Below are 25,872 nucleotides of genomic sequence, written 5' to 3'. Positions count from 1 at the left end.
CAGTCCCAGCCCCTGGTCTCCCCGGTGTCTGGCTTCTCCAGATGGTGGCATGGCTGTGAGCACAGGACCAGCCTCCTCCTGCTAGCTGAACCCTTCCTGTGTGTTTCACACCCCGGAAGAGCTAATCCACCAGGTTCTCAGATACAAGGCAAGAGGAAGTTTAGTCATCAGAGGTCACTTAAAAATATACAAAAGGTCCCTTTCGTAGTAAAATATACATATGTATTACTGTTTTAAATCAGACTCACATAAAAGAAGACACCCATTATCACTCTTCAGTAAGTCACTCTGCCAAGACGCTCAGCAACCCAGTGGGACACCTCTCCAGAACAGTCTCCTAAACCTGTTGCTTTACAGCCTTTCTTCTTCTCTCCCACCCTCCTCACCATCCCCTTCCTCTCTATGGGGACTGGGGGGTGTGCACATGCACATTTGTGCTCATGTGTGTGAGCCTAGAGGCTGATATTTTGATATCTTCTTCAATTGATCTTCATAGCTTAGTTTTGGAGACAGGGTCTCTCATTGAACCTGGAGCATACTAATTCAGCTGGACTGGCTGGTTAGCCTCAGGGAACCCCCTGTCTTCTCCCACTTATTCTGTAGTATTGCTGAGATTAGAAAAACAAAACCAAAGACACACACACATAGTATCTTTGAAGGAGAAGATTCAGCCCTGACTGCTCCCAGGGCCCTGTATTTGCTAGGTACTAACTACCTAGGTACGGCACAGACCTAGGTAGCTAGCGGACCTCTCCTCTTCCCTTCTTCTCCCATTCCAGTTGTTCTGGTATGGCACCATCTTCCTTCTTATTGAGACTCACTGATCCCAGTCCTGACTGCTCCAGGGAACCCCTGGCCACACATACTGTGCTGGGTGCTGTGCTGATATCTGGAGGTAGGTTACCTGTGCTTCTCTTTCCTTTTCCTCTCCCGTTGTCTGAGCCAGACCCAACCTCCAGGCCTTACTCAGGTCCCACACCTTGTGCCCAGGTCCAGTCGGGTGAGTTCTCTGAACCCTAGCCTGCCCACACCCTCTCTAATACCCAGACTGTGTACTGGCCCATTCTGATCACTCCCACCTGGGCCATTTCAACCCCCAGGCTTGGCCCAGTCACACATCCTGTGTGCTGATCCAGGCTGCTGAGTCCCCCAGACGCTAGTCTGCCTGCACCCATACCCAGCCTCCAGGCCTGGGTCCCACATCTGTTCATGGATCAAGCATGTTAAGTCTCTGGAACCTGACCAGCCTGCACCATCCCCAACCCACAGGCCTTGCTTAGCTGCACAGCCTGTACAGCCTAGCATGATGCACCACTTCAGGCTCACAAGCAACAAAAGAAGCCCACATGCCCAGGTCACACTGTAAAAATGCAAACAATGTCAAAGACCTGCAGTGGATATCTGCCCTCAAATCTACCAATCTGTTAGACATGTTCTCCAATGGGAATTACTGAGCTGATGCCCAAGACACAGAATTTAAAAGAACAATCTTAACTTCATTGAGTCAGTCAAGGAGTTTAAAGACACACAAACAGCTCAATGAACTTAATGAGAGTAACAATAACTGCCAAATGAAGCCCAAGGAAACACATCATACAGCCAAATGAAATGATCAAGACAATCCAGGATTTAAAATTAATTCGATAAAGAAATAGAAATATCGACGAGGACACAGCGGAAAGGAAGATGGAATTGCAAAACTCAACAGCTCAATTAGAAAACTCAGAGGCAAAGACTCCCAAGAGGAACAGCTCAAGTATTGGGACGGGAGGATAAAGAAGAGGATTTAGAACAAACAGGCAAGCAATATGAAAAATAAAAATAAATCACATGAAAGAAACGTGCAGAGGCTGTGGGACACCATGGAAAGGCCAAAGTTTCTAATTATAGGCATAGATGAAAGAGAAGAATCCCAGGTCAATGGCATAGACTGGCAGGCCGTGCCCTTCTCCCCCATTCTCTCTGCCTTGCTAAAAACCATTAGATTATATTCCTAAAGCTAGCCACCAAGGTCTAGTCCCTTATTTGGCCACTTCCTCCTCCTGAAGCTGACTACCAAGGTCCAGCTATCAAAGTGTTGAAGTCCAGCAATCAGAAGAAGCCTTTGGCTCACCCAATTAACATGTCTAATTAAAATTAAACACCTCATCCTAACATGAGGTTTCTCATTTTACCTTTACAAACTGCCATTTCTCTATGGGCCACGTCTACCTCCTCTATCCAGATGCAGTCCTTTGTCCTTCTGGGACAAATACCCCTGCACCCTCTCCCTTGTCCTCTTTCCCTTCTCCTTGTCTGCTATCTCTCATCCTTGTCTCCTATTCTCTGCCCTTCGTCCCTTAGGGGCAAATAAATCTTTGTGCTGAGAACTTGGTCTGGGGGTCCTGAGCTGATGCCATTCCCTTCAAAAAGCCCACAGGACACCAACCTGGCAAGACCAGAAAAGAAACTCCCCCCACACAGCACATCACGGTTGAAACACTAGACAAACAGAATGAAGGATGAGCACTGAAGGAAGTCACATGGGAGGGAAATCCTTCAGGGTAATAGCTGGCTTCTCAATGGAGACGTTGAGCATAGAACAATGACTCCAAGTGCTACAAGAACACAGATGTCAACCTAGACTACTATACCAAGCAAAGCTATCAGGCAGAGCTGAGAGAGAGAGGAAAAAAATCATGATATAAACAGACTAAAGGAATCCATGTCCACCAAACCAGCCATACAGAGAATCCTAGAAGCAATATTTTAGATTGAAGAGAGGAACAGGCGTAGTTAAGAGACTAAAGGAAGAAAACACGCGAGCTAGTAACCACGGAAGCACAAAATAAACACAAGCCAGGGCTAAGAACACAAACCAAACCAGCAAACGAGCAAAAGAACCACAACCAACACACTTTAAATATTAATGCCCTCAACCACCCAGTCAAAAGACAGGCCAGCTGGGATTACGAGACAAAATCCACCTTTCTACGGTCTACAAGAAAGTCAGCTTTGAAGACAGGAACCATCTTAAAGTGAAAGCATGGAAAAAGCATCCCAAGCAAACGGAACCGGGAAACAAGCAGGTGTTACTCTCCTTATGTCTGACAAATGCCTTCAAAGAAAAACTAATTAGAATGTAGTGTCCTCCTTATCTCTTCTAATCAAGGGAACAATTAACCAAGAAGACATTACAACCCTGAACATATATGCATCCAATTTCATTAAAAGCGTATCACTGGAGTTAGAGACACAGACTAACTAAGTCAGTTAATAAAAGGTGATTTCAAAATCCCACTTTTATCAACAGACAGGTTAGCTAAATAAACAGAAAACATCAGAATTGAGTGTCATATATCAAACATATCTACAGAATATTCTGTCCAAGCACCAAAGAATGTACATTCTACTCAGAAGCCCATGCAAATGTTTCTAAAATGTATCACCCAGCCTGGGACACAAATCTCAAAAAGTTCAGGAAAATTCCTTATATCCGTTTGAACTGTAATATAATAAAACTTAGACAGCAAAAGAATCTGTACACAGACTCATGGGGATTAAATGAAAATGAAACCACAGTCCAACAAAACCTCCAGGACACATTAAATGCAGTTCTGCAAAGGAAAATTTATACCTCTAAATGCCCACATTAAAACATCAGAACATGCCCAGTAGTGGCACATGCCTTTAGTCCAAGCACTCTGGAGACAGGTAGATCTTTCTGAGTTTGAGGTCAGCCTGGTCTACATAGAAAGTTTCAGGTCGGCCAGGGATATGTAGGAAGTTCCTGTCTCACCCCCATTCCCACTACCAACCCAAGAAAAGAAAAGAACAAGTAAATAACTTAATAATGTAACTCAAGAGTCTGGAAGAATAAGAAAAAACCCAAACCTAGTAGAAAAAAAAATAACAAAAATCAGAGCAGGAATGAAACAGAATCAATGAAAAACAATACAATAAAAAATCAAATCCAAGAGCTGGTCTTTTGAAAAGATGAAACAAGATAGACAGATCTTTGGTCCAATTAGCCAAAAAAAAAAAAAAAAAAAAAAAAAATCCACTAAATCCCCCATTAAATTAACATAATCAGAGATGAACAGGGAAATATTACAGCAGAAGACACCAAAGAAACTGAGAATACTTTATGGATCTATATTCTATTAAGTTTACAAACCTAAAAGAAGCAGATTTCTAGATTCACCTGAACTACCAAAGTTAAACCAAAAGTATATCATCAGTTCAAACAGACCCATTACAAAGATGGAGCTCAAAAGAGAGAAAAGGCCTTCGGTCTAAAAAAGCCCAGGCCCAGATGGATTCACAGCAGATTCTACCAGACTTTCAAAGAACAAAATCAACTTGGAAACAAGAAAATTACAGGCCAATATCCCTAATGAACAGACTCAAAATTACTCAATAGGATACCTGGAAACAGAATATGGACATACATCAGAATAATTACATACCATGACTAAGTTGGCTTTATCCCAGACGAGAGGTGCTTCAGCATATAAGTCAATAAAGACAAAAATAAAACAAAATGAAAAACAAAACAAAAAATTCACTTCATATGATTATTTCAATAGATGCAAAAAAACTAAAAAAGCCTGACTAAACCGAACATGCCCTCATGATATAAATGCCAGAGAGAGTAGAACTCAAGAGAACACACCTCAACTTAATAAAGGCTATCTATGACAAACCCACACCCAGTGTCCTCCTAAATGGAGAAAAATCTGCAGCAATCCCACTAAAATGAGGAATAGGACAATTGTCCATCCTTTCCACTCCTTTTTAATGCCATGCCTGAAACACTAGCAGAAGCAATAAGGTAAGAGAAGCCAATTAAAGGGATACAAATAGGAAAAGAAGTCAAATTAGCTCTACTTATAGATTGTAACTTATACACAGACATTCCAAAAATTTTAGAAATGATCAACAATTTCAGTAAAGTGGCAGAATACAAAATCAACTTAAAAATTATATGCTAACAACAAACATACTGAGGAGATGATCTTGGAGACACTCTCACTCACAATAAAAAAAAAAAAAAAGAATAAACCTAATCAAGATGGTAAAGACCTCTACAACACAAAAACTTTGAAGCTCTCAAAAAAGAGATACTAGAAAATGGACAGACTTGCCATGCTCATAGATTGGTACAATTAATCTTGTGAAAAGGCTCTTTCTACCAAAAGCACTTTCTAGATCCAATGGATTTCTAATCAAAATCTCTACAACATTCTTCACAGAAATAGAGAAATAACATCCTAAATGTATACAGAACAAAGACCCCAGATAGCTAAAGCAATCCAGAACAAAAGGGACAATGCTAGGATTATTATTCCATATTTCAAGGTATTTTCCAGAACTATGGTGATAAAAGCAGCATGGTAATGCCACAAAGACAGACATGGCAGCCAACGGGACAAAAGGGAAGACCCAAGTTAGTACACCACAGTCATCTCATACTTGACAATGGTGAAAAATCAAACAAACAAAACAACAAACAACCAAAACCAAATCCCCTGCATCTTCAAAAATGGTGCAGGGGAAACCGGTGTCCACATGTAGAAGAATGCTTTTAGACCCATTACTAACTTGCAGAAAAACCAGCTCCGAAGAGATCAAAGACCTCAGTGTGAAACCTAAAACCTTGAAACCACTAGATGAAGACAGGCAGCGTGCACAAGATACAGGTGTACAAAGGCTTTCTGAATAGGACTTCATTTGCTCAGGCATTAAGGCTAACAATCGACAAGTGGGACCTCATGAAACTAGAAAACTTCTGTACAGCAAAGGAAACAACCAAGGAGAGAGAAGCCCATAGAGCGGGAGAGAATTTTTGTCAACTACACATCTGAGAGAAGATTCATATCCAGGATATATAAAGAACTCAATGGCTCCAGAAAATAAACAACCCAGTTAAAACATGGGCTATGCATCTGAACAGAGTTCTCCAGAGAAGAAGTAAAAATGGCTAAAAGAATCTCAAAACATGTCCAACATCCTTAGCAATTAGAGGAATGTAAGTTCAAACTAACTTGAGATTTCGTTTTACCCAATCAAAATGGCTAAGATCGAGAAAACAACTGAATTCTTTGTGCACGAGACACCTTTTCCTGGATAAGTGCAGCTACTCCACCTCATCAAAGAAGCATCTCTTTACAGGCAGTGGAGATGAACACAGATATAATAATAAAAAAAAAAAGACGAGGCTATCAACTTGAGAGAGTGTGTGTGCGGGGGTGGGGGGGTGGGAGAAGTAGGAAGGAAAGCGATGTAATTCTCTTTAAATGAAAAACAGAAAGTATTTGTGGTGCTGGAGAGATGGCTCAGCAGTTAAAATGTGCACACAGCTCTAGCGGAGGTCCCTGAGTTTCCCAGCACCTGTGTGGGGTGGCTCACAACTGACTATAATGCCAGTTTAAGGGGGATCTGACACCTCTGGCCTCCTCAGGCGCCTGCAGTTATGTCCACATATCATGCCCCACGTCCACATACACATAATTTAAAATAATAACAACAAAATCTTTCTAACAAGAAAAGAGCAATGGCTGACAACAAACGCTGGAGTGGGGGAAAGGGGACCCCCCTCATTCACTCCTTATGGGATTGTAAACTGGTGCAGCTGATCTGTCAATCAGTGTGGAGAACTGTGACCTAGTTGCAAAGAAAGCCCGTGAACACGAACAATGATTGAACTGGGAAGAAAGCCACGAAGGTGCAATAGTGGCATTTTCATCTTGGGAGTAACCAAAAGCTCCCTAAGTGAACTTCAAGTCCATGTCACAGGAAAGAATTCATGTTTGATACTGTAAAACGGGTCCATAGGTGGTGATGCTACAGACCCTATCCGAGAATGTGCTACTAGTATTGCATGAAACTAGTATAGTTTCCAGATGTGTTCTGAATACTTATCAGTATACCCAAAGATAAATGTAGCTTTCACTCCTCATCAAAGAAGCTTCTGTTTGCAACAGGTAGAGACTGTTACAAAGATCCACAACTAGTCAGTGAAGGGGAGCCCCAACCACAGCTGATGAGAACAAACAAACAAACAAACAACAACAAAATTTCAAAAGAGAGACCGTGGAAAGGTTGTAAGAGCCAGAGGCCCAGGATGTCTGCTGTTAGTGGTTCCTCTATCCTAAAAAGGGGAATGCACCCATGAACTCTCAGTATGGTTGTCTGAACAAGACCTTCATGATGACAACACCAGTTGACGTGCTAACACGGACAGGGGAAATTCCATGTGGTCCCATACCTAGATGAAGAGTTATAGGAGGTCACTGGCTGCTGAGAGTGGGGAGAACCAGTTTCCTGCATGGATGAGCTCCCCTGTGGGTTGTCTAACCCCAAGTGGTAAGCCCTGGACAAACAAGCAAAGCCAAACAGACCATTAGTTACACGCACCCACGTGTGCATCTGTGTAACACACATTTACACGTGTACAATAATAATAATCCAAGAGGTCATGGATCTGGGAGAGAAACAGGAGGAGTGGGGGCGGTGGGACAGGAGTGAAGGTGATATCTTGCTCATGTATGATGTTCTCAAAATAAAATAAACAAAAACAAACAAGGCAAAGGAAATGAAACGCTCATCTCTGACTTTTCCCAGCAAAGGAAGGAAACACGATTTACCTGGTTGGTAGAAATCAGGTGACAGCTCTCTGGCCACGGCTCTCGCGATATCACACTCCTGGCGGGCAGCCAGTGCAGCCTGGTCAGCAGCGTCAGCTTTTGCTCTGGCATGTGCAGTCCTACATGGGCATAAAGAGGCTGGTGAGTAGAGAAAGCACCGTGTTAATTACCCATGGACAAGCCAACCTTGATCCAGGGAGAGAAACATTAATCGTGATCACGGCCCAACACCTGCCAACAGCAACTTTTAGTGTCACAATGCTCTGGGACCTCAGTGACATCCACAACAGGGATGAAACTACCTGTGAATCACCGCAGTCCTTTTTTCAGGGGAAAAGGAAATCGTGAGCAAGGTCTCTAGCGTTGGACACTGTGTCTGGCTGTTAGAACTCCCTGGACCAACTCCTCTGCTGATTTTGTATCACATTCCCCCAACTCCAAAAAGCAGCCAACCATGGACAGTAGGGTTTGACCATATGAATTAGCTTAGTGATCACTGGCCAAATTCCATTGGTAGAATCAGATAAGAATCCAACTAAGGAGAGGCTACCTAGTGGAAGAAATGAGCAGAATTGCTACCATCAGTGCTTGCTAATGCCATCTGTGGATACCCTTGCTGTGGCCAATCTCAGGCCATCAGTATGATGCTATTAGATGTGTGACTGGGAAGAGACGCACACCATAGGTTCTTAACAGTATGATAAGGAGAGCTAGTGAGGTGTCTACTTTGGGCTGACAGCTCAGTTGGTAATGTACTTACCCTGTAAACATGAAGACCTGAGTTCAATCCCCTGAGATGCACATTAAAAAAGGAAAGAAAAGCCAGCTACAGTGGCCCACACTTGTAATCCTAGTGCTTGGGATGTGGAAACAAGCAGATCTCTGGGATTCACCTGGCGGCTAGCCTAGCCTCTCTGCCAAGTTCCAGTTCAGTGAGAGACCCTATCTCAAAAATGAGGTGTGTGTGTGTGTGTGTGTGTAATGTATGTATGCTATCTGTGCATTTTCTTTGCCTGTTTTTTAAAGAGAGAGAGAGAAAGAAGGCTTGGAATTGGATGGGTGGGGAGGTGAGGAGGATCTAGGAGGATTGGGGAGGAAAAACCATGATCAGAATACACTGCCTGAAAAAAATATTTTCAATTTAAAAAATGAGGTGGACAGTGTCTAAGGAACATCAGAAGACTGTCCTCTTGTCTCCATGTGTACAAGTACATTTGAACACACATTTACCTGTATGCACGGACACGTGAGCACACACACAAGAACTGAGCCTGAGAGAGTGAGATAGCCTAGCACTTGCTGCCAAGGCTGACAGCTGGAGTTTGATTACCCAAACCCACACGAAACAAGAGAACTACCTCCTGCAATTTGTGCTCTGACCTTCACGCATGGTGTGTTTTACACACATACACATACACACACACACACACACACACACACACACGAAGGAAAAAAATTAGGCTCCTTAAGGCCAGACCAAAGAGAATCTGGGGATCACAGACAGACAACTGGTGTGTGTGTGTGTGTGTGTGTGTGTGTGTGTGTGTGTGTCCATCTATTTCCTGAATTCAAAAGACTTGTTCAGCTAGTGTGCAAATGACATGGGTATCTACTCTTATGCCTTTGCAGACATCCTGTCATAGTTCATCAGCACCAGGCAGGACTATGGATAACTGGTATAAGTCTGAAAGCAATGCACATACTAATCTCAGACAATAGGGGAGGGTGATCCAGGAAATGGCACTACAAGAGGCAGCTGGAGATGACCAGGAAACTCTGTTCCCAAGGCTAGACCACTAGAATTAAAATGGAAAGGCAGGATCTGACCTGAGGCCAGGGAACTAGCTAGCAAGACACCCCATTCTCAACTTTCTCCTGGACTCTTGTAGACTCATCTCACTCCCATCGAGAACCTAGGTGGATCTAGAGTCTTGTAAGCTTTGCAAAGACTAGGATCTTTTCCCTTCTATTCTTTGTTGTACCTGGCCCACAGTATTTACTGAGAGCCTACCTTATGTATAAATGATGATTCTTTAGGAATAGCTGTGCTGCCACTTAATAACAAGTGAACTAAAGGATATATTGTAAGGGGAAAAAAATCTACTTTCAATAAAAAAATTAGCGAACCACAGAACTACAGAAATGGTAAAGCCAACATGGCTGCCAAGGGTTCAGTAGGGAGGGGAACAGGTAGAACAGAGCACATATCTATGGGAGAGAAACAACTCCATGTCATATTGTAGTGGATGGAACACATGCATCAAAATTCGTAGAATACACATCATTAGGGTGGGTATAATATGAGCAATGGATTTTACATAATCAGGGTTGGGTGCTAAAGTGAACAATGGATTTTAGCGCAAATGAATCAACATTCCTTCAATAATTACATCAAATTTACCCAAGATGCCAGAGAAGGAAGCTGCATGTGGGCCCGAGGTGGGGAGAAGATGTGTATGAGAACACTGCAGTTTGGTCAACTTAAGAACTGCTTCGGAAAAAAAAAATCTATTAAAAGTACGACATTATACTGACTGAGCAGGTTGTATTTATATATTTAGGGAAACTATATGTATGTGTGTATCTATCTCTCTCTCTCTCTCTCTCTCTCTCTCTCTCTCTCTCCTTCCCTCTCTCTCTCTATCAATTCTACCCACCTACCCATCCATCCATCCACCCACCCACCCACCCACCTACCTCTCTTCCTTCCTTCTCTCTCTCCACACATACACATTTGTAACACGAAGATAGAGGGAAATGATATAATTATAACTTCAAAAGCCAAAAATGTATTAAAAAAATGAATGGATAATCTTTCACGTATCCAAATAGTTTTTTTCTGCATCATGTGGGATATTTCTGTTGCTTTTGTCTATGGAGCATTATAAATCTGAAGTAAAAATAAAACAAGAGTTTAAGAGAACACATTCCTAAGTGCCTGGCTGTAGTGACCTTGTAAGACATCATCATCCTTGGCAATTTGAGGAGGCAACTGACTCTAATTCTATGCCCAAGAAGCAGTGGGCACCTTCTGTTCACATTCTTTCAGCCTCTCAGCTCCTTTCTTTCCTCCCCAGAATGATTTTCCACTTTATATGCTGTTCTTAGCTACAGCCTAATTATGTCTAGGTGCCATAATTAATGAAGTTGTAAGGGTACAGCCGTGCTGCCTTATAATGTGATTTCCTAGCTCTTCAATAAATCTACGAAACTAAACAATGTATTCTGATACAACTGAAACATACTCTGTCAAGCCAAACAAAATGGAAATACTATCTCTATCCCATACTATAATCCAGCTAACTGGGGAGTAGACAGTACAGCATCCCCTTCCTGCAAACAAATTATAGAAGCTCAGAGTCAGTAAAGCCTCATTCACCACTCTTGTATGTAATTTACTTTCTTACTTGCTCTTTTCTGAAGATCCAGACATCTAACCCAGCTATCAGGACTACTTAGAATTGACCAGATGAACAAGACCACATCCACCCCTGAATGCTGGAGAACTTCTGGTGGATCTGATCATGAGAAATGGAGAAAGGAATTTTCTCTGCATTGTGTTACCATCTGCTTCATGGTGTCAAGGTCACTGACATGGCTAGACTTTGGAGGTTGCCTGGGCTTATGTGTGAACTCATTTATTTAAATCCCATGGCCAGTTCCAGACCTACAAATGGCTGGTCAGACCTGACACTGTTGTTGGGGATGGGACTAAGAACACTTAGTCTGAGGAAATCAGGGGAAGCCACATAGCATAGGTTCCTGATGCAGCTGGTTGTAAGGAAACTAATACACACACTCTCTCTCTCCCCCCCCAACACCTCTTTAATTTAAGACCTTTTTTATATACAAGTCTTTGGCTCCTCACCGTTTCAATCTCCACACATCATTATCACATATTTTCTCGAATGATGTAATTATAAGTAACTGAGAAGTCATGCCTATTAGTGAGGCAGCAGCCATTGACCTTTAAGGACTTTACTTTTGCAAGTATACTGTAATTTAACTTTAGGGTGAATAGGTTAAGCTATAAGAACAATTCTCAGATGCAGAGATCTGAAGCTGCCTTGGTTCCTCTCTTGGCCACAGCCACAAGTAGCCAGACCATCTGGATGCTAACATTACTGTAGTTAAACTAATCACAAATTATTTTTTCTCATTAACAACTTGAGGTTTTTTCCCCCCTTAATGACTGAAATATTTTCCAAGTTCTTAAGTCACTTTATTTGGAAGAAAATCATTTCCTCAATTTTCTTGAATGTTTTAATAATTTTTATTCACGTGAGGGTCCTTAAATTTAACAATGCTTTTATAAAAAATACATTTAACTGTACCCTAGACAGGTTTAGGGTACACCCCTCTAAGGAATGCACATGGCCCTTTAGACGTCTATCCCACCTCAGGCTTTCATGGACAGAGCTGATGAACATTTGGATCTAGAAGGCAGCGTGACTGTAAAAGGTAAAACTACATCTGATATTTACTGGGTTTGCTGCTTCTACATCTTACCCATTTCCTTCCCAACAATAAAGTGCTTTGAAAATACGCTGCTTTTGGTATCCTTTCAATTTTATTATGTATTATGTCATGATTAGTTTATGAACTGACTCTTAAAACTTGGTGGCAGAGGTCAACATCCAACAGATTCAGGGGTCTGTCCTTGGGATTTGCTAGGACATCCAAATAGTTAAAGAAAATTGTTATTCATGTAATTAAAAAACAGGAGCAATTGGCTGGTAGAAATCAAAGTCTTGGTTTAGGACCATAGTGCTCTGCCAGATGCCAAAAGTGCCTCCCTCCCCTGGAGTGCTGATTTGGCAGGTCCAGAACCCTCCAGTTCTCTACCACCAACACCCCAGAAAATTCTATCCCCTTCTGGTTCTCTGGAAAATGCCTGGCAAAAACAAAAAATTATTTTTTTTGTTATGGCATTATGGGTAATAAAATGAAAAAAAAAAAAAAAAAAAAAAGACCTGTTGGCCTTTCTTTTGGACTGTGGCATTATTCATTTATGTGAGACCTAGATTTGAGAAAAGCAATTATCTCATGCAGACAGTTGCAGGCCTTTTAAAGAAGAAATCAGTCTGTGGAGCAAGGAATGCTCTGGATAGGGACAAAAGGCAACTGGCGCTGCAGACTCGGGTAATACCAGAGGCTGGATTCTCCGGCACTAGCACTGAGTAAGAAGGCCATGCTTCAGTCTTGATTTGGCGCTCCAGGAAGACTGGCCGAGCAAGGCTCAGCACGCCCTTACTCAGAGGAGCTACTTTGGATCTCTTCTCCACTTGCTAACTGACACTGCTGATGAGGATTTCCACTTAGAACAGACAAGACTCTCCTTCTACTCCACCCTCAGTAACCTGGCTCAGAAGACCGCATCCTAGGCATCTTCCACCTATGCGTTCTAGAGTGTTCTCCATAAACTGCCCTAAAAACCAACTAATAACACCAAACAAGACCTAGTTCTGGTAACTTATTTTAAACATGTAATATTAACAGTGACTCATTAATCACATCTTCCTTTCGTCTGAAAGTGACAGCAAGCTATTCGGATATATCATGGACATGGTGGGGCATGCTATTGCCAGTGAAGGTTGGTGTTTGATACTCCCGGAGCTCAAATCTTTTCACACGTGTTAGAAATCAGGCTTTGAAAGCATTTAGAGTCAATGATTAGGCCAAATCTCCTCTGAGCCTCAAGTGATCCTTGCCAATGAGATCACAAGTTAAACCACATTTCTTATCAAAGAAATGCTTACACACTGCAGTAATTAGTACCATTCCCTGGCTTCTGGTCAAGAGGAAAAAGGAGCTAAGAGTCATCTGAAAAATGTTTACACACCTTTGACAAAATGCTGCCCAGTGTGTTATCACTGCCATTTTTGTAAAGAGTCAGGGGATACAATAGTCTTACTGTGTAGTGGCAGGAACGATTTGGTCTCTGACAATAAACTGGTTTGCTTCCTAATATCATACAACCCCAACAACATAACCTGTTGTCTCTCTTTTTGTTAAAGCTACCAGGAAACTCAGAGTAAAATGATCCTCAGTCGACACACACAGGTACCTTCTGTAGTTTCAGGGTTCTAACCAGACTCCCCATGCCAGGGATGCTGCTATGTACATGACTTGTCACTATGCCCTGTAGATGCTTTCTGGAAACTGGCAGGATATTTCATCAAGACAACCAATTCCTCGATCAATAAGCTGCTGTTCTTACTAAGGTTTCTCAACGTTGGCCCTGCAGTGTGCTAATGCCCTGGGGATAGATATGATAATTTGGGGATCTTAGAGTTTACTGTTCAGTCTTCATTTATAGGATTTTTTTTTATCTCTATCTAGAACACTTCAAAGCTTAGAAAATAAGCTCTCATTATTAAGTACTTTAAAAACTTTCTTCCATTATTTTCTTAAAAATTCAATGAGTTGAAAGGCTATATTATTATTTTGTCCACTCCCTGCAAAGGCAGAGGACAGCTTACTGCTTCTCTTCTCCTGCCATGTTCATACCAGAGACTCAGGTTGTAGGGCTTGGCAGCAGGCATGTTTACATGCCGAGTCAACTCATCAGCACCATGGAAGACTATGTTTTTGATAGCCAGGTCAAAAGCACCTTTCTAATTCTGCTCTGGACTATGTCAAATCCTTCTCCTTTGTTTCTGTTGCTAGAGACTGAACCCAGGGCCTTGCATATGCTAGGTAAGTGCCTCACCACTAAGCCATTTATTTATTTATACAGAGTCTTGGTTGTATGACCTAGGCTGGTCTCTACCAATCCTCCTGCCTCAGCTTCACAAGTGCCAAAATTATAGCTTTACCATGCTTAAAATTACCATGTATCACTTAAAATTTTTTTTGTGACATTTACCTAAGATTTATCACTAGAAATCCAATACAAGAAATTAGGATGTTTTATTCTTAATATTGTTTTTGAAGAAAAGTCCTTTTAGTGAGGACCACTCACGTCCAAACACACTGTCATGAAGCAAGATTAAAACACCTCTTTAAAATGTAACTGCCCACAATTCATTAGATGAAAGAAAGTATAGCAAATAAAAAAACTGGTGCTGGTATACCGATTATATAAAATATCCCTCAATTCAACAAAAGAAAATTTAAAAACTGATAAAGGACTTAAAGAGACATTTCTTCAACAACAACAGAAAAAATGTACAATGACCAGCAAACACATGTAAAGATCCTGAGACTAATTAAATATGGAGAAAATGCCATGCATGCTCTTCAGTATGTGTTTATTTTATATGATACTCCAATTCTACTGTCAGGGATCTGCCCCATTTAATGCAGTGTCTCAACCATTTCTTGTTGTTAATGTTGTTAGATCCATGACCAGAACATCCTTTTAATAGGAGCCACCCATGTATCAAGAGATGAATAAAAAAAGTAGTAAATAATACAAGCATATTATCAGCCTTTAAGAAAGAAATGTGGATCTATGCTACTGTATGGATAAAGCCTGAGGATCTTCAACTAAATGGAGTAAGTCACAAAGAGACAAGTTTTATATGAGGTACATACAGTAGACAAATCCATGGAGAGAAAATGGAAGATGGTTAAGGGGAGAGGGGGAGAGAATGGGGAAATGTTCATCAGGGCACAGTGTTTTAAATTTTCAAGATGAAAAATCTGTGGGGACTGGTTGTACAACAAGATGACTGAAGCACTATTGGACACTATGCTTGATAAGGTTACGTTATAAACACTTTATAATTAAAAGGAAAGTCAGTGGTTGGGTAAGTATCTACAGAGAATCTATATGTCCAGAAAGCTGAAGAGGAAAACCCAAGAAAGTTTTGCTCTTAGTTGAGAGGTCACTGTGCTAATCCCGGCCACAGTTACAATTCCAAAAAGGGAACAACTCTGATCAGGAAGAATCTTGAGTGGACAGTGTAGGAAAGGTATGTCAGAGCTTTGAAACACGTTCATTTAGCTAGCTTTGAACAGAAAGCCTGACACAGAGGTTGCCTTCAAAAATAGTAGTGGAATAAACAAACAAATGGGTGAGGTCAGAAGTATCAACGATAACCCTGAGATTTGCAACTAGGTGTCCAGATGAATGACTTCACTACAGAGAGACACTGTGCAGGCCCTACTAATGGTTGAAGGTGACGACAAGCTATGTTTTAGACAAGCAGATGTTTACACGACACAGGCATTTATAGTTACAAATACAGGGTCATGACGCAAACTCAAGGTCTAAGTTATAAGAGAAGTACAAAGACTATGAGGGGTTCGATGAAAGGTGGATGAACCCAATAAAAGGTGAATCAAAAAGCTGAGACTGAATCCAAGTGACCTAGGGACCTAGCTAGGGACCTGATGGAGTAAAGAACAGTATCACTGACAGGTGGATGCATATAATTAGATGGTGAATTTCCAAGGAAGCCCCTCAAGGTCCTTGGCAAACCCTACACATCTTTCAGGAATTAACTGGGCCAGAGGCAAATCTGTCTTTTCTCTGGGGCAGCTGTATTTTACTCAGCCTGAGTGGCTGATTTAATGTGCATGCTCTGGAACAAGTGTGGACAGACCCACAGGGAGGAATTGCCTGTCAATCCTGGCATGTCCTGGGAAGAGGGAGGGCCAAGCAAAGGCAGCTGGGTTTGATAAGACCCTTTTGAGAGGGCAGTCTGAATAAGGAGGCCACTGCTCAGGACAGATGGAAGGGGACTCCTGAGGAACTGGGCAAAGGAAGTAGAGGAAGCAGGTGTGGGCCACATACTAGAGACTTCTGACCCAGAAAGGAAGGAAGAAATTTGGACAGTAACCAGTGGAACTAGCTGGGTCAAGGGGAAAGATGATTTACTCACATCTTACAAAATGAGAGCCATTGGAAGGTAGGGAGAAAGATGTTTAATGAATATGAGAAAATGAAGAAACTCTGAGAAGATGACAGGCAGAGCCATGTCATGGAAGAGGTAGAAGAATGCAGGGAAAAAAGTTTTTTTTTTTTTTTTTTTTTTTTTAAATGGGCTTTAAGGTTTAAAGAGAGTTTGTATCATGGGCTTTGGAACTAGATGTCGTCTCTCAGCTCAGTTTATCTCATGTTAGCTGTGCCTCCATTTCCTTGCCTGTTTTTACATTATCTCCCAGTTGCTGTGGAATTAGGATTGAGCTATCTGAACTGTCAGAATGAATCCAGTGTACTGAGAATGCAAATGCCCATGATTCCATTCTGCAGAAATTAAGGGACAGCATGGGAAACTAGGGGCACTTAAAGAGGTGAAGATGTGGAATCAGAGGCAGAGAAGGCAAATGTGGTCTTCAAAGCAGAGACTAGGGAACAGGGTGGGACTCATCCTGGAGTCCTGCAGGAGAATCTATCCACAGCGAGCAGCAGCAACCTCTAAGCCAGAGGCAGCGAGGGCTACAGAAGACAACCTGATGAATGTCAAAGTCCTAAAATCGCAGAGAGGTCAGGGTGGCTTCGGTTGATCATAACACAGCTTCTGTTCTTTCCTATGGTAGAAACAGTCTCATTCTGAAGGTGGCTTCCTTTTGAAGGCTTTTTGTTGTAGGTTCAAATTGTCAGCCAGCAGGCCTTTAGAAACAGGTGAACTAAAAATGAGTGCATATTCTATAAAATTCAAATCATACAGAATCATCAGAATTGCTTTCTCTTTGGCACTTTATATGAACATCTGGATATCCATGGTAAAAGCCTGGCAACCTTCAGAACACAGGTAACAGTTGGGAATTTAAAAATGTCAACACTATATTTCTATGTCAGTGATCTGATTCTCATCCTTTGCTGATGGTCCACTCCGGGTACAAGTTAGAGAACGGGAGCAACTGAAGACTATATAGGTCAGGAATATAGGCTGGTATCTGAGATATTCAGTCAACGACAAACCAAGTGAGCAGTTCACAATTGACCTAGTCCCTACTTACTCCTGTTAATGCTTCTGCATGCACACTCTGTAGTGCTGAAATGAGGCCATTTTACGAATATTTATACATTAAAATATTACTAGGCTGCAAATTGACTTGGTGGGGAAAGTATAAGCACATGGACCAGAGGTGATATTCCCAGCACTCGTGTAAATGTGGGGAGCAGTTGATGGCACGCCTGTAACCCTACCTTCAGGAGGGGGTTGAACTTGGGGATACAGTCTAGCTAGGCAGACTAGCCAGATCAGTGAGCTTTGGGTTCAAGTGAAAGACCCTGCCTTAATTTATAAGGTGAAGACCAATCAGGAAATTTATCTGGGGTCTGGAGAGATGGCTCAATAGTTAAGAGTACTTGCTCCTCTTCCAGAAATCCTGAGTTCAATTCCCAGAACCCACATTAAGTAGCTCACAACTTCCTGTAACTCCAGCTCTACAAGGACCCAAGGACTCTGATGTTCAAGGGTACAAGTGAGCACTTGCTTGCATGCATTCTTACATTCTTTCTCCTCTCTCTCTCTCTCTCTCTCTCTCCCTCTCTCTCTCCTCTCTCTCTCTCTCTCACACACACACACACACACACACACACACACACACACTCCCCACCCCTAGCACTTTAAAATAATAAAAATACCCATCACTTGGGAGGTAAAGGTAGGCAGAGCTCTGTGAATTTGAGGCAGTTTGGTCTACACAGTAAATTCCAGCCAGCCAAGGCTGCATAGTGAGACCTTGTCTCACTCCCACACACCAATAATGAAAACAAACTTTTTTTAAAATATAATTTTGTTAGGTAAAGAAACATATTTATTAAAACTTTTAAGATCTAATTTAACACCCAGAATTATACAGAACTCTATCTATGATAATAATCTCCAACTAGTATTACTGATACACACATACAGTGATATTTATTTTGTAATATAGCATAAGTTAATGTTTTTTGGAAAAAGCACAGGGACAAATAGCCAAATGAATGGAAGCACATGAATTATGAACCAAAGGCTGTGGAGCCCCCAGCTGGAGCAGGCCCTCTGGATAAGTGAGACAATTGAATAGCTTGAACTGTTTGGGAGGCACCTAGGCAGTGGGACCCGGACCCTGTCCTTCGTGCATGAGCTGGCTCTTTGGAACCTTGGGTTTATACAGGGACACTTTGCTCAGCCTGGAAGGAGGCGACTAGATCTGCCTGTTCTGAATCCACCAGGTTTAAATGAATCCCCAGGGGAGTCTTGGCCCTGGAGGAGATGGGAAAGAAGGGGAGGGGATGGAGGGAAAGTGAGGGTGGGGGCGGGAGGGGGAGGACAGGGGAACCCATGGCTGATGTGTAAAATTAACACACAAATATAATAAAAGAAAACAAACTTTTTAGTAAGAAAGATATCCAATGTTTACCTATGGCTTCCACAGGAATGGACATACACACACACACACACACACACACACACACACACACACACACACGTAAGCAACCCCCTTTTACTAACTTAAAAACAATACAAATGATTGAGAGCATCTTGAGCTCACAGTTCAGACATTCTCTTAGCGAATAAAATACAGTTTTCAAGCTTACTGAGATAGGAACAGTAAAGGGATCTGTTCTACTCAGCACACGGCACTCTGAGCATGAACATGAGCTATTGGAATTAGTTACATAAAACCTTACTTATGCATTTTAGCTCTCAGTGTTTTCAAGGCTAGCATTTTGCAGTTGCAGAGTTTAAGGAAAGGTTGCTTTGTGAGAAATTCCCAAACATGAGGGGTATGGTTATTCTCTCATGAACGGGTTTTTTCACTTTACATTTCCTGGTAGGCACTGTAGTTCTGTTACTTCTATTTCACACCTGGTCCCTGAAAAGGGATTATTCAGGAATTTAACCAAGAAGTCCCTGAAAATATTTGCTTTAAAACTCTAGTCTTTTTATACAATAGACATTATGGAAAATAATAAAACAACATAGAGGTATTATTCAGATATATTAACTCTGATTTTAAAACAATGCTCAAAACTTGTTGTATTACATTACTCAGAAACACACTTGGAAATTTGAAAGGCATCAGAGAATCCTGTGGCCCCACCCCAAAGACCAGGTAATTACTCTTCCTTCTGTTGGAATCTGAGACGAGAGGGGCTAAAACACACATTCATTCACCCAGCTGGGGCCAGTGAAATAGCTCAGTGGGTTACCACAGGACTGCAGACCTTAGTCCAATCCTTGGGATCCACATGGTTGAAGGAGAGATGCACCCTCCTCCAAAATAAATAAATGTAATGAAAAATTCACCCTGCTATCCAGTCTAGGGAATGAGTTAAACCCAGGTCTCTTTACCTCTAGAACAAAGACCAGTGGGGACTCTGCAAAACCCATTTCTGTAATATCCCAACAAACTTTAGATTTTACCTTCCTGTCAGTTATGTGTTTTTTCTTTCTGCTTTAAGATTTCATTTCCATAACATCTTACATTCATGCTTTCTTTTTCAATATGCTACTACCCCCACACCTTATCAATCTTTGATAGATTTATGGCAAGTTGTGAGGTTTCTTCTTCTACACATATTTTTAGAGCAACTCTGGCTGATTTTCAAGTGAAATAATACAGCTTAAAAAGCATCTTACTGAAGATGACAGGAGGGGCCTCGTTTTCAGCAAGGTTATTCTTCAGCAGGAACATTTTTAGGTGGCATTAAAAATACTACCGATTCAGCCAACTTACAGTTGCTATCCCCAAATCACCGAATTAGTAATTAATGTCTTTAAACTTTTAAAGGAAGCATCGGAAGATCACCCGATTTCTCCTGGATCCTTAAAAAGTTCTCTGATTTTTCTCATGGAAATCAACAACTTTCTGTTGTGTTTACTTGCTTTCATCATCTGTGATATCATTATCCTGAGGTCAATCTTTATCCTGACAATCAACAGGTAAAACTAAGTTTGTCCCAAGATAATGAGAAAAGAAGGGTGGGACTGAATACAAGAACAATGGTGACTCGTTTGCTCTTCAGTCTCTTAAGTAAAAAATGACATTTGGTTGTAATGTGGGGGCGGAGGTAGTTTTGAAGATGAATTCATGGACATCAAAATAAAAATGCATGCTACCTCTGAAAAGAAATAAAAATGCATGCTAGCTCTGAAAAGAAATAAAAATGCATGCTAGCTCTGAAAAGACAGTGATGAAAATGAAGGCAAGATTCCATCTTTCTTTGTCTTCATGGAGACTGGTTTCTACTGGGTCCTGCTGGCGGGGACAGGCGAACTCCCTGGTGCAGCCACTGAGGAACCTGCATTCTTGGATTCTATGCCATAGTGAGAGGTAGACTGACATGCACGGAATTAAAATTCATCAGTATGAGAGCCAGCCACAGTCCCCCATAGTGCTCAGGAAGAATTCCAGGCATAGGACAATGCTATCCTCAAGAACAAAGGGGAACAGACAATGTCATTTCCACTGAGGTAAGGATTGAGAACCTGTTTGTTATCCTGCAATGATGGCAAAAGACAGACTGGACCCTGGGAGGCAGGGGGAGTTAGTTACCTGGAACCAAGGTCCAGTGCCAGCCTGCTGCTTCATGGGGTATCTGACAGCTTTTCTCAGGTCAGGTCTCTCATTTGCTCTAGACCATCCAGTTTTACTTCCATGTTAGAATTTCTCATCGTACTAAATTATTGTCAGCCATGAGTACTGGCAATAGTCTATGCTTCTGAAGTAACAGCAGACTTGGATGACAAGAGAATGTGCCCTAGTCTCACCAATTGATTCAGTCTTATCTGAAGCATAAACACAAAGAATACCCTTTACTTAAAGTGCACCCATGACAGCTTTTTAAGATTCTGGTAGAAACCTATAAAATCCACTTATAATTCTGGACCCCAGACACTGCAATGTTAATGACAGAAGACGGGACTTCATATATGCTTTATTCTAGTATGAACACATTTCATGTGAAATCCTCTGGGGTTGACCAGTTACCCTGCAAAGAAATGGGACAGCAGGGGAAGGGGAGTAACAATCTCAGACTTCATGATGAAGTCTGGAAGAGGTCTGACTGGAGGGGAATGCACGCCTGGAGTTGGAGGTGTGAATCCCACAGCTCACACTGTGGACAGTGCTTTTTCCAGAGGAGCAGGAGTTCTGGGAATAGCAGGTATTCTGCAGAACAAGGAGAGTGTCGTATGGAAAGAGGAGCAGAAGACAGTGCGTAGAAACAGGAGGCTGTGAGCTGCCCACTACATCCCAGTTCTTACTGCCACCAGGGATGGCCTCTGTTACCGTCCCTCTGCTGGCATGCCTCTGGGCCACAGGTGCTTTTGAATTGGTGTTTCCTAAAATAGTCACTCTAGCCAGCCTCACCTCATGCTTTTTACATACTCATGTTATCATCAGCTACTGGTATTTTCAACCTCAAACAAAATCCTGACACAATGAATAATCTGCAAACACCTACCAGTGTTTTGACAGTATTTTCTACTTGAGGTACACAGGTAATTCAGCCTAATTTCAAATCACACTCACTTCCCTTTCTGCTCTGCCCAGATTTCACTGTATGTCTAGAACCTCAGTAGGACCCAATCCTATGTGTGATGTTTTTCTAATGTACAAATCAGTGGTCAAGTTTGTAAATAAGGTACAGTAACAAATTAATAATAATAAAATGGAACAATCATGAGAAAGCACCATAATAAAACTTTAGTGACTCTTGGAATGTTGATTTCTGGAGTTTTCCATGTAATGCGTTTGGACTGAGATTGCCTGTAGGTGACTGAGCTCACAAGATATGAACTGATGGGTAAGAAGGGTTTACTGCATTGCACACACTGGCCTTGTGCTCTGCCCCTTCTGAAGTTCTAGGAGTGACAGGAAAGCATTAGTCCCTTGACTTTCTCTGGCAGATGACCACTGCGGGCAACAGTTGACTATTGACAGGACATCTCTATGCACTGATTTTCTTAGATGCCACAGCTAACAGCTGAAAAAGAGAGGCTCTGTACTGCAGAACTAGATGACAAAGGTTGGATCTTGGTCTGAGACAGGTGCCTTGGCCATGGCCAGGGTTCCTGGGCAGTACAGTCACCATGAGTGACAGATTTTAACATCATAAACTCTTCTTGCAAGCAAGTTACTCATTAAAGGATCTTTTCCAGGGAATTAGTATATTTCTTAAAAAAAAAAAAAAAAAAAAAAAAGCTTTGCTTCTCAAACTCTGAAATTTAATTTTTATTTATTTAAGTGTGTGTGGGGGTGGGGCGCTGTGCTAATATAACATGTGAGTGGAGGGCAGAGGACACTGAGGGCGTCTGTTTTCTCCTTTCAAAAGTGGGTCCTGGGGACTGAACTCAGCTTGTCAGGATTGGTACCAAGTACCTTTCCTGCTAAGACATCTCTCTGGCCCTGAAATTTAATTATTTATTAGCTTTTAAAAGTTATTAGATTTACTTATTTTATTCTGTGTGTGAATGTTTTGTTTGTATGGATGTGAGTGCAGGCATGCATGATTGGTGCCAGTAGAGTCAGAAGAGGGAGGGCATTGTATGGTTGGCAAACCACCATATGGGTTCTGGATCCTCTGCAAGACCAACAAACGCTCTTAACCACTTAGCCATCTCTCCAGCCTCTGAGATTTAAATTTTGAAGCAAAATCTTTTCTACTCTAAATGTAAGGGACAGACCTAGGATGATTTATTAAAAACAAAACAAAACAAATCTGTGTTGTAAGAGTCAAGAGACCAAATGTCCCATTCAAAACATGAGCCTGGGAACTGAATAGAGAGTTTTGTTTTGTTTTGTTTTTGAATGTTGAATGCTCTTTATAGAAGGAGGGAGGAGATCTTAAATCCAGGCTTACAGCACAATGGGAGAACCCTGAGGGCAGAAGTTTGCTACTGATGTTTTGCAATCTTGCCCAATATGCAGGATACACAGACAAGGAACTTCCATTAAGCATTTAGGAGGGTGGAACCCGGCAGGGAATTAGCATAGGGAGGATATCAAGGTCAAGGTCAGCAAGCAAGGCAACAGTTACCCAAAACGGGGCCAGGGCCCTACAGGTCCCCCCTTTTACTAAAAAATGAGCTTCTGACTTAGGTTGCGTGGACATCAGCAGGTCACCTTACCGGTCATGGAGACACCTGTCCCACAGGTGCTCTGTCTTAGGCTGGTGAGCGCCCCCCAGGCATTACCCGTCTCTGAATACTCATTATCATACAGGCTCAATCGTGTTTGAGCTGCAGAGTTAACTGCTGCCAAAGATCTCAAAGTGGCGCTGGGCTTGCAATCTGTGTGTTCGACATAGAAAAGATCAACAGAAGTCCTAACCCACCCATAGCCAGTAGGCTAAAGAGTTTTTAAAATAAAAAAAAAAAAAAGGGCTGAGAAATATGTAAAAAAAAAAAAATTAAAAAAAAAAGAAGCTCATTTTCCCTAGCAATTAGGGAATGCAAATCAAAACAACTAGGAAAGTTCATCTCATCCCAGTAAGCATGGCAAAGATCAGCAATCAACTGGCGGCAAACGCTCAGGCATGTGGAGAAAAGGGAACTCTCATTCACTATTGACGGGATTGCTCTCTGGTGTCGCCACTGTACAAATCAAAAAAGCTAAACCTAAATCTACCATGTGACCCAGCTATACCACTCCATCCTCCTCCACAGACACTTGCTCAGCCATGTTCACTGCTGCTCTATTCGCAAAAGCTAGGAAATGGAAACAACCTCAAGGTCCTCCAACCAATGGATGGATGGTGAAAATCCAATAGGTTATGGAATACTATTCAGCTATGAAGAAAAATGAGATCTTGAACTTTGCTGATAAATGGATGGAGCTAGAAAAGATCTTATTGAGTGAGGTAATCCAGACCCAAACGCTCTCTCTTATCAGACTCCTAGCTCCAAATCTCCTGATGTGAGTACATATCCTGGAGTAACTGCAGAAACCCGGAAAGTAAAGAAGGACCATTGCCAGGGTAGGGGAGTAGGGGAGCAATCGATAAAGGAATAGCAGGGAACAAATGATCTGATCAGAGAAATGGGAAGAAAGGAGTGGGGGCTCTAATTATGGGGGGGAGGGAGACAAGTACAGAAGATGGAGGGTAATACAACAATAAGGATGCCCAAAAAAGTTACACTATTAACTATTTACTTAAAACAACTACAATGTAAGTTAAGTCTGTGTATAAATAAACATATATAGTTTAAATGAAATGTTCTCATCTGGGCTGACAATGCTCCCTCTAAGAGCTAAAGACCACCTAAGCAGCTCACAATATCAGGCATGAGAAGCCCTCTTTTGAGTTGTTGTTCAGGGTGGTCCAAGAGACTTGCCAAACATTACAGGTTCTTGCTATTGCACTTGGTCACTCCCAAGAAGTGGAACATGAGTCCCTATTGCTGAAGACACCATGCATTTCAAACACATGGCCCAGAGACTCCTGAGTTATGACTGACCTGAAAGCCTCCTCCCCAAGGATTAGCTTTCAGGGTGCCAGAAAGTGCATGCAAACTTCAAAAGGAGCAAAGAAACCAATAGCTCTATTCAGCTATGATGCCTATGAACCACAAAAATAACCAACATGACAAGATAATCCCAGGGTTGTAGTAGTGGCAGGCAATATCTTGGCCTTAACCAACAGTTCTCAAATTGGACCTAAGAACTCTTCAACTGGAGGGAAACCATGCCTGGTACTGGAAACAAGCCAACTACCCAGGGCTAGTGAAGTCATGGATTTCAGAGGAAAGTCGACAACCTTCCCTTTACTAAACAAGAACAGTCTCTAACTACATTCTAAATATGTGTCCTTAAACTCCAGATAAGCATAGTCCTCGCCCCTAAACAAGGAAACTTCTTTTGCAATAGATGGAGACCATTATAAAAAAAAAAAAAACCTACAACCAATCCCAACGCACAGATGTGAAGTGCAGTTCAACTGATATACCTATACCACAATTCTCGCAGCTGAGTCTCGGGGATCATTGCAGATCTTAAGAGCCAGAGAATCAGGAAGTTTGCTGAGACTGTGTCTCCTAATAGTGTCAGAACTAAACCCACAGCCTCGCCAACATGACTGCTTAAACGTGAGCTGAACAAAGACAACAGACATTCCAAAGTGGACAGAGTAAAGGCTTCAACCCTGTACTGAGAACTACAGGCAACCACAGAACACTGAGAGCAGGAGAAACAGTCTACCCCAGAGAAGAACACACCAACTGGTTATCCTACACAAAATGGTCAGCCCTGAAAACATATCTACAAGTAATATTATATACACTGAGACGGTTATGTTTATGTATTTAGGAATATACATATGTATATACATATAACAATAATTAATGAAAAAAGAGGC

The 25,872-nt window shown here is 41.8% G+C and overlaps 1 protein-coding gene across 4 annotated transcripts in view; it reads right to left on the bottom strand.

Annotated features, from left to right (window-relative positions):
* The window catches only part of Jph1 (junctophilin 1), an 87,916-nt gene that overhangs the window by 17,576 nt on the left and 44,468 nt on the right, over positions 1–25,872 (bottom strand). For all 4 annotated transcript variants that reach the window (XM_036179839.1, XM_036179838.1, XM_036179837.1 and 1 more), the window contains exon 3: positions 7,629–7,747. In XM_036179839.1, the coding sequence (XP_036035732.1) occupies positions 7,629–7,747 (119 nt within the window). The remainder of the gene's footprint in view (positions 1–7,628; positions 7,748–25,872) is intronic.

Source organism: Onychomys torridus, chromosome 2 (genome assembly GCF_903995425.1).
Source record: "Onychomys torridus chromosome 2, mOncTor1.1, whole genome shotgun sequence".
In the NCBI taxonomy this organism is placed as follows: Eukaryota; Metazoa; Chordata; class Mammalia; order Rodentia; family Cricetidae; genus Onychomys; species Onychomys torridus.
This window is presented reverse-complemented; position numbering and strand designations above follow the sequence as displayed.